Raw genomic sequence first — 9,714 nt, forward strand, 5'->3', positions numbered from 1 at the left:
AGTGGCCGAACCGCCAGAATGGCTCCGACACCCGGCCCGGGCCTGCCCCCGACACTCGGCCCAGAACCGTCGGTGATCAGTGGCCGAACCAGCGGGATGGCTCCGACACCCGGCCCGGGCCTGTCCCTGATAGCCGGCCCGGTACCGTCGCTGAGCAGTGGCCGAACCACCAGAATGGCTCCAACCCCCGGCCCGGCCCCGTCGCCGAGCGGCGGCCCAAGCGCCCCGCTCCGGAGCCGCCCGGGCAGGAGTCGCCGGCCAAGATCTTCCAGCGGATGAAGGCGCGGGCGGAGCAGCAGCGCAGGGCCGCCACCGACCTGATCCTGAGCCCCGGGGCCGGGCAGCGCTGGCCCGGCACGGCCCAGGCGGCGGCGGGGAGCAGCGCCCAGCCGGGACGAGGTGAGTTCCACAGGTCCTCAGTGACTCCAAGAGAATGGTTTGTTTGCCTTCAGAATACCTGGAATAAAAAGCACAGAGCTGTAAATCTGAGTTTAGTTCATGGAACTCTCAGGTATCATGTGCTGCAGTAGGTGACATCCCTGATTTTCACATTCCCTTAAACTTTTTAATCCTTTGCTTACACCAGGCCATAATCCCAAATGACAGGAATTATTAACACTTCCTTTTCCCCAGCTGTTCTGATTATTTGGAACACACTGGAGTCACCTGTTGATAGTAAGGAGCTCTTAATGCTATTGCCAATTGCCCTTAATCCTTCCTCCTTGGAAAGCCCATGGAGAGCACAAAGCTCCCTGACACCAACACCCACCAGTCCAGAGCCTGGTCACCCTTGGGAAGCAATGATTGTTCCACAGCTTCCCTGGGAGAGCCGTCTCAGGTGTGATCATTTTCCCTCTGTGTCCTACTCATGGCTCTTTCAGGATCTGGAAAAGCAGCCAGAGAGAGCACTTTGGTGGGTGTAAAAAGTACTGGCACCAGCACTGGTTGCCTCCAGATGGCTGGGATTAAAAAAAATGTTGGATGGTGAAGTTTTTTAGTGCTGAAATGTCTGTAGCATTGCTGATGTCTCTCCCCTGCTCTATATTGTAGACGATTCCCTCCCTTTGGTTTTTCTCCCTCTCTGCCTCAGTCTGGTTCTAATTGTTCCCTCTGTTGTGTTCATGACTGGGCTTGACCCATGCAACATCTTCAAAACCACTTTGTAATTAAAACATCTAAACAAATTACTGTAACTATTCCATACAGCCTGTGCAGAGAAGAGAAAGGTTCATGGAAAACTTGTTTGGGGTTTGAAATCCCACTGGGGCATTTTTCTGAGCAGTCCCTGATGGCTTTTCCAGGACACCTTTAATGTTTTTATCCATGATGTGGTGAGATCCAGCGCACTCTCAGCAGGTTTGCAGCTGACACAGAGCTGGACGTGACCCTTTTCTACAGTGAGGGTGGGCAGGCCCTGGCACAGGGTGCCCAGAGCAGCTGGGGCTGCCCCTGGATCCCTGGCAGTGCCCAAGGCCAGGCTGGACATTGGGGCTGGGAGCAGCCTGGGACAGTGGGAGGTGTCCCTGCCCATGGCAGGGGTGGCACTGGGATGGGATTTAAGGTCCCTTCCAGCACCCAAACCTTTCTGGGATTCTGTGGGGTTTTTTTAATAAAAAGCATATTAAAAAATCATTTCCCCCCTCCCCCCCCCCATGAAAATGTTTTTCTTCCCCAAACTGAAGGAGGGCTTTGGGGGTTTTTGTCTGGTTATTTTCCAGAGTCGGCTTGGCCTCAGGTTCCTGGGATCGAACCCCTGGCAGTGCTCCCTGCAGAGCCTCCCGTGCTGGAAACCCCCCAGAAGTTCTTCCTGCGGGTGAAGTGGCAACTGCAGCAGCAGCACAAAGGTATTGGGGTTGCTCTGGAGAACACAGACTCCCTGCAGTCAGAGAACCATGAATCCCTGAGCTTGGGAAAGCCCTCTGAGACCATCAAGCCCAACTGGTCCCCCAGCATGGCCAAGGCCACCACTGACTCCTGTCCCCAAGTGCCACATCCACATGACTTTAAATCCCTCTTGGCATGGAGCAGGCAGCCTGTTCCTATGCTTAAATATCACTAATTTCTTTGTTATTCCTTTTTCTTTTTCTTTAAATGGGCAGCTACACCACCTTCAACCCCAACCCAGCAGAATATTCTTCCCTCCATAACTACAGAGCAGCCTTTAGTCAAACCTGCTGGTGCTGAGCAGCCAGGGAATGAGCCTGCAGAGGATGTGGACTCCGATAAGGATGATGTGGATGTTTTCCTCGTGGAATCTATAGAAGTAGATGCTGATGGAGAAATGTCTCAGAATACAGTGACCAGTCCTGTGCAAGTAAACTCCACCCCGTGGGAAAATGGGGATCAGGTAAAAGGAAGGTGTGGAAATGGAGAAGCAAAATGTACAGAGCTTCATGAAGACAGAAGAGAGTTGCAGCCCAGTAAAAAAACAGCAGCTCCAGCAGGGGAAGAGGCACCAGTGACTAATCCTGAAAAGCCCTCTCAGTACTTCTGTAGCATCATGCTTTCCTCTCCAGTCCACATTCCAAGGAGGCAGAACCTGACAAAAGACCCCAAGGTCCCTTTGGATAAACCTCCTTCTGATCAACCTGCTGGCAAAGCACACAAAGAGGTGGGAGAAATTAATCCTTTAGGGAAAATGAGAAATTCCTCTGGGCTGCATGTAGCTCAGAGTTATTCCTGTTCTTGTCAAAAGCAACGAACACTCAGAAGAGAATAAACTGTTGCTTCATTAGATTTTACCGGTAAATTCTCCCATCCAAAGGGTTTCTTTTTTTCCATACTCCTAGATGATGACAAATGTTCAGGGTTTGGGCTTTTTTGTGTAAAAGAAGCACTTTTGTTTTAGTGTGCACAAGCCATGGTTGGGCTTCAGGGGTTCCATGTGTTGGTGTGATCATGAGCACTGCCTGCTCAAATCCAGGGAGGAGACACCTTTCCCAGCTGGGCATGAATCCATCCAGGAGTGTGCTCTGCTGATGGGGAAGGGAAAGGCTTGGCTCTCCTATGGAACATCCAGACTCCTGTTCCATTAAACTGGACCAGAATCTCTTCCTGGGAGAGCAGTGTGCAGCTTGCAGTATTCCTCCCTTTCTGAGTGAATCCTGGGAAAGCAGTGCTGCGTCCCTGGGGTTCCCTAGGAACCTGCCCAAGGTTTCCCTTGTTCCCTGGAGAAATCTGGGATTGCAGGTGACTTGTTCTGTTGTCCCTCACTGTGACCAAGAGTGTTTGATGTGTTTCCTTTGTTAAAACAAATTACCTTCAGGACTGAGCCAAGGATCAGATATCCTCTAATATTCCAGATTTGTAGCTCAGAAGATGCTGAGAGAGATGATTTTGTTGTTGGATCTGATCAATGAGGAGGTGCTGGCTAATAAATGCTTCTAAATGATTTCTTTTCTTTTTTTCTTTTCTGGAGCAGAAGAACATCTGCCTGAGCAGCTGGAGGATTAAGGTGCTGACTGGAAACACGGCAATCTGTGTGGAAGGGAAAAGGAAGTAAGAACCAGTTTATTATTTAAATGCAAAGTAACCCATTGACACCAAACACCAGGTGATGGTGCAGAGCTTAAACTGCTTTATCAAGGAAGAGACAATTCCTTTGTGTGGGCAAGAGGGACAGAGCCAGCATCCAGGGAACTCCTGGTGAAATCATTTCAGAGTCCTGTCCTGAGATAATCAGAAAACTTCAGAGGAATAAATCAAATATCAAATAGCTCTGGACAGTTTGGGTTGGGAGGGACCTTAAATCCCACCCAGTGCCACCCCGGCCGTGGCAGGGACACCTCCCAGTGTCCCAGGCTGCTCCCAGCCCCATCCGAGCTGCACAGCAGGCTGGGCTGCAGTGATGAGCTGGCTTCAGTGCAGCTGATGTCCCATGAGTGACAACTGCAGCAGTGACACGTTCAGTTTGTCCCCTGCCCCAGTGTCAGGTGAGGCAGAGCTGGGTCAGTTCCAGGCTAAGAGAGGAAAACCGAGCACAGAGCACATCCTGCCAGCACCTGTATCCCTCAGAAAACATGGATCACACCACTCCCTCGTGGAGTGTCAGCATTCCAGACTGGAATCCCTTCTGGAAGTGATGTCTGTGGTTGCTGTTGTGTCTTTGCCAGGGACATGAAGCAGCTGCTCTGGCACAGCAGTGCCATCACAGAGCGCGTCACACACAACCAGGTGAAAACCTCCTCGGGCGGTGTCTACCTGCTGCAGGGCAAAATAGACTCAGCTGCCATGAGGAAGGAAGGTGAGCTGCTGCTTCTGAATGCCTTACAAATTACAAACTGCTTCAGCTTGCTTTGGATCATGTGGGATTTGTAAGGAAATGGGGTTTGCATGCAGATGTAAATACAGGCTTTATTCTCCTTGCTCCGTGTGCTCCTCTGGCACGTTCGCTGGGAATGTGCTTGCCAGTGCTCACAGGCAGCTCTGAGGACACAAAGATATTCTGTGGCATAGGTGGAATAAATACTTGGAACCATGGAATATCCTGAGCTGGAAGGGACCCATAGGGATCACCCAGCCCAGCTCCTGTCCCTGCCCAGACCCCCCAACAACCCCACCCTGGACATCCCTGGCAGCGCTGTCCAAACGCTCCTGGAGCTCTGGCAGCCTCGGGGCCGGGACCATTCCCTGGGGAGCCTGGGCAGTGCCCAGCACCCTCTGGGGGAAGAGCCTTTCCCTGAGATCCAGCCTGAGCCCCCACCCCCTTCCAGCTCCAGCCATTCCCTCAGCTTTACTTCCCCTGACACAGGTGTGCCCCGGGTGTGTTACAGTTTTTTACCCAACACACCTTCACTGTTGGCTCCTTCAGGCCCAAAGATGTGTCTGTGCCTTCAGTGTTTCCTTCTCACTTGCAGCACTGGGATCCCTGCTGATAAATACCTGATCTGGCTGCTCTCTGACTTGAAGATTTTATTAGTTCTTTTGCTAAGAACTTATGCTTGTTTTTATTTTAATATTCTGAGAAGGAAAAGCGGCAGCATAAGGCTTGTGAGCAGAGTGGCTCAAATGCTGCAGAGGTTTCCTGAGCCTAAGAGTGACTGGGCTGTGCTGGATGGAATTGCCTGGGTCAGTTCCTCTGATGTTTGGATTTAAGAGGCTCTGGTGGGGTTCTTTTGTCCCCTGAGTGAGTGACAGCCCTGCTGAGCTGCTGTTAATGCCACCTGTGCTCCCCTCAGGATTCCCCTACCGCTTCATCAAGCAATTCACGTTCGGTTTCTCCAGAAGGTGGAAGGAGTACGTGGAGGAGTTTCTTGAGGAAAGGAGGAGGTAACTTCTTTGGAGATTCTCTTTCATTGCAGTGTTCTAAGTGTTCATTGAGACTTTGCTTTCCAAGGCTGTTACACCAGAGGAGTGTGAAATGTTTTAGATGTGGCCATGAAGCCACCGGGCTCCTGCCCACCAGGGCTTCACATCCACACTGTTTGTTAGCGAACAGCTTCCTCAGATGGTTATTATTTCTTGTCTCAAAACCATCAGGAAGGAACGAAATCAAGGCAGTGGTGTGGAAGAAAATGAAGAGAATGACTCAGTGGGGGGAGCTGATGCGTTGGAAACCACAGAGGGCTCAGTGAACGATGCAAAGAAACCTGCAGTGAGGAACTCCACCTATGAAGTATCGCCAGGGGATCATGAGAACATCTGTGAGTATTTAACAATCCCTTCCTTTGGAAAACACACCTGGGGGTGGCTGGAATGGGTCAGGGAAAGGTTCATGATGTTGGTTGTGTTTCCAGGAAATGGCTGTAAAGCCACAGCCTCTTGAGCCCCTGGTTTGGCTCAGCCTTGGAGCACAGTCCCTGCCTTGCCACGGGCACTGACAGCTTTGGGGTTTAACGCTGCCTTTTTCTGGGATCTTTGTCCAATGGGCCTTTCCCAAACCCCACTGTGCTGTTTGTTACCGCTGTAATCAGATTTCCTTGCTCACACTATAAAAGCTTTTATGTTTTTCTCTCATTAATCCCATTTATTTTTCACTCTCATTTGTCTCAGTGAGCAGCTGTTCCATGTGACAACTTTTCTTTATCATTCTCCCTCCTCAAATGACTTTCACAGTACTTATAACCTTCTGAACAAAGTAAAAGTTCCCCACAGTAAATCTTATAATTTGTGAAGATTCTTGCTTCAGTCCTGTTATTTCTGTCACAATGCTTTGAAAAGAACAACTTTGGGTACATTTTACATTTCCCTTGTAGTCCAGTTTAAACACAACATCGTCCTTCTGCTTGTGAAATCTGCCAAACTGAATTTTCCATGCAACATTTGGGACAAAACTCTTCTTTGTTTGGGTTTTTCCCCCTTGCAGTCATAACACCAAAGCGCAGCTCCAGGAATGACTCGAGCAGGGTCTACACTCGCAGCGGGCGCCTCATCAAACCCCCCCTGAACTTCTGGTGTGGGCAGAGGGAGTTTGTGGATCAGAACCTGAACGTCACCATAGAAAATGGGGGAGTGGATTATCTGAGCCTGGTAAGATCCTCTGCACGGGGGTTCTCGAGTGTGGCTTAAATAGAGTTACTGAGCTCAGCCACGGGGGAACAGAACGGGTGCAGCTCTTAGAGGTACCTGGAGAGGAAGGAAGTCTTGGAAATGTGATCAAAATATTGGAAAAACACACCAAAAAGTAGTCTCATGTCCATGTTGTCATATAATCATGGTTTGTAAATTTGACATAATGGGGAATTGTTTCTGGGGAAAAAAATTTGGGGTTTTTTTGAAAGATGATTGTATCAGACAGGAATTTGGTGAGGTCCCACCTGAAATGCTGGGGTCAGTTCTGGGCCTTTGACTGCAAGAGAGACACTGAGGGGCTGGAGCATGCCCAGGGAAGGGAACAGAGCTGGGGAAGGGGCTGGAGCACCAGGAGCAGCTGGGCGGCCTCAGCCTGGAGAAAAGGAGATTAAATTAGTTTTAGAGTCAATTGTTTTATTTTGAAGATGTTTAGTAGTGAAAAACCCAAAAGAAAGACCAGTTCCATCTCCAAGGATAAACCAAAGGAAGACGTGAAGACAACAGAAGAAATGCCAAAAAGCCAAAGTAAAGGTAAAAACTAATTTGTTTTTTTCTATTTTCAAGTTATTGATGGAACCAGTGGGATTGTGAGCTGGGTGCTGGAACAGTAGGGTGGGGTCTGTTAATGCAAAGAAATTACTGAAATATTTTAATGATCAACTGCTTTTTCTCTGAAGAATCATCAGAGTAGCATTCATGTGGAGTTTCACAGCTCCAAACAAGAACTGTGCTTGTAAATCACTTCGTTAATTACGTAATGGGAACGCACAGATCTCATTCTGGAAACTGAAATGAAGGGACTGGGATTTTTTGGAGTTCACCAGTCCAGTGAGCTGGGCCCTGGCTTTGCTTTTTAACTTGGATGAAAGAAATGAAATGTTGACCCCAAAAAAAAAAAAATCTATTAACAGAGTTTTTAATAAAAATTTGGTTTTAGTAGGATTTGAGCAGTGATAGAAGCCTGAAAAGAATGCGCAATATAAAGCAGAAGTTTCTCTCTTAAAGCAGCTGCAATGTTTCCTGCAGAAAAGCTCTCTGGAGCACGAGCAGAGCTTTGGGGATGTGCCTGCTCAGTCAGTAGAGTTACGGAGAGCCCTTGAGAGCAGCTCTGAGTTTGTAGTTGTGGCAGGTAAAGCTCTGGCAGGGGGTTGCAGATCCCTGTGCTGCACACACAGCCAGGACCCACCCTGCACCCCCTGGCACCGTCTCTTGCAGGGAAGAGCAGGGAGAGAGGAGCCACTGCCGCACGAGACTCCTCATCTGCCGGCAGCAGGAGGGGCTGGCGCTTCCTTTCGGACGAGGATGAAAGTGATCCTGGAATCGGGGGCGCAAAAACGAGATCCCAGCTCCCTGCCAAAGTGCTGAACAAACACAGCAGCAGAACCCCAGGGACAGCAAAGGAGAGAGCAGCAGGCTCTGGAGGACTGAGCATGTACGAGCAGGGCTACAGGAACTCCCTGAGGTCAGCCAAGCGGCCTCTCCTGGGAAAAGAGAGGGTTCTCCTCACCCAGGAGCCCTCAGACAAGGATGAGGGGGAGCAGTCCAGTGAGGAGACCCCACTGCTGATCAAGAGGAAAAAGAAATCTATATTAAAACCAGAGTCTCAAAACTGGAAGCCTTGCTCTGGCTCTAAAAGTTGCCAGGGTGATGCAAACAAGTCCTGTGGCCAAAGGGCAGGAAAGCCCTCCCGGGATGTGCTGCTGAGGCTGAGCGGGCCCGAGTCCAGTGACGAGTCTGAGCTCCCTCCTGCAGGGAAAACATCTTCTGCTGAGTCCAGTCCCCATCTGCCTGCTCAGGCCACGAGGGCACACAGCAGAACCAACCCTCGCAGGTGCTGGCTCGATTCCGACACCGAGCCCAAGGCTGGGAAAGAGGAATTTCACAGGAAGGACAGGAATGCCAGAATATCCCGGATAAAAACAAGTGATGGAGGCTCCAGCGGTGCCAAGGCTTCAGCAGAGAAACTGAGAGAGCGTCAGAGGGCAAAGGGAAAGGAAGCTCTGGAACTTTTTCCAAGGGCAGCTGATGGTTGGTCTGAGAAGGAATTACAGAAGCTTCACAGGTAAGGGCTCCGTCTGTGTTCAGAGGGAAAAGTTTCCCTCAGGCATCGGGAGGGGTTGGATGATCTGGATTGGGGTTTTCAGATTCATGATTTGCCATGTTTCCTTTATGTTTTAATTAGAAATATTCCCTATTTAATTCGCTGTTTTTATTCCCTAATAATAATTAGAATTATTATTCCCTATTAATTTTCTTCACAAATGAAACATCAGCATACCATAGTAAAGGCCACAGCTGAGGGGGGAGCAGGTTCCCTCCTGAGATTGCAATCACTTGTTAAACATGTTGAGTTTCTGTGAGCAGGTTTGGTAAGGGGAGATTAACTGCAAGGATGTTTAATTAATCCATCATCTAATTACTTAAACCACTGGGCAGTATTTAATAGAGGCTTTGAGTGTAAAATGGCCATGTTTGGGTTTAGCTCTTTTAGACCAGCGGGAGCTCAGGCCTGAGGGGACCTGCTGCAAGTGAGGAGGAGATTTGTCTTGTGACACATCTGTCAGCTTGAGGTGCTTGCATAAATTTGCCTGTTCTGAAGTGTCAGGAGAAGACACCACAGGATCCCAGACTGGTTTGGGTTGGAAGGGGCCTTAAATCCCACCCAGTGCCACCCCTGCCCTGGACAGGGACACCTCCCACTGTCCCAGGCTGCTCCCAGCCCCAATGTCCAGCCTGGCCTTGGGCACTGCCAGGGATCCAGGGGCAGCCCCAGCTCTGAGCAACAAGAGGCCAGAGATAACAGAGCCTCACTCCACTGCCCAGAGTCCTTCCCAGGCAGGTTCTGGGGGCGGTGCCCACAGGTGCCCTGCCTGGTGACGCTGTGCCCGTGCTGTCCTGGCAGGGCCATCGTATCGTTCCCGAAGCACAGGAGCGGCTTTTGGCAGGAGGTGGCCATGGCTGTGGGGTCCCGCTCGGCTGAGGAATGCCAGGGGAAGTACCTGGAGGAGCAGCAGGGGAAAGGCTCCAAACAGCAGCCCAGGAAAGCCACATCGGGAAAATCTGAGCAGAAAGGTACCAGCATCCTGGTTCTGGGTGTTTTGTGGTTGGTAAATAATTTGAATTCAGACATGGAGGGGCTGGAGCATGTCCAGGGCAGGGAACGGAGCTGGGAAGGGGCTGGAGAATTCCTGAGGGAGCTGGAAA

At 50.2% G+C, this 9,714-nt stretch overlaps 1 protein-coding gene across 1 annotated transcript in view; it reads left to right on the forward strand.

The window, feature by feature from the left end:
* The window catches only part of MIS18BP1 (MIS18 binding protein 1), a 17,051-nt gene that overhangs the window by 814 nt on the left and 6,523 nt on the right, over positions 1–9,714 (forward strand). The window contains exons 2-12 of the mRNA XM_042047827.1: positions 3–399; positions 1,719–1,844; positions 2,100–2,611; positions 3,422–3,498; positions 4,113–4,243; positions 5,178–5,268; positions 5,479–5,642; positions 6,305–6,468; positions 6,936–7,041; positions 7,726–8,572; positions 9,413–9,582. Coding sequence (XP_041903761.1) covers positions 3–399; positions 1,719–1,844; positions 2,100–2,611; positions 3,422–3,498; positions 4,113–4,243; positions 5,178–5,268; positions 5,479–5,642; positions 6,305–6,468; positions 6,936–7,041; positions 7,726–8,572; positions 9,413–9,582 — 2,785 coding nt within the window. The remainder of the gene's footprint in view (positions 1–2; positions 400–1,718; positions 1,845–2,099; positions 2,612–3,421; positions 3,499–4,112; positions 4,244–5,177; positions 5,269–5,478; positions 5,643–6,304; positions 6,469–6,935; positions 7,042–7,725; positions 8,573–9,412; positions 9,583–9,714) is intronic.

Source organism: Corvus kubaryi, unplaced genomic scaffold (genome assembly GCF_017639235.1).
Source record: "Corvus kubaryi isolate FWS band 111438036 unplaced genomic scaffold, C.kubaryi_AGA036_p1.0 66, whole genome shotgun sequence".
In the NCBI taxonomy this organism is placed as follows: Eukaryota; Metazoa; Chordata; class Aves; order Passeriformes; family Corvidae; genus Corvus; species Corvus kubaryi.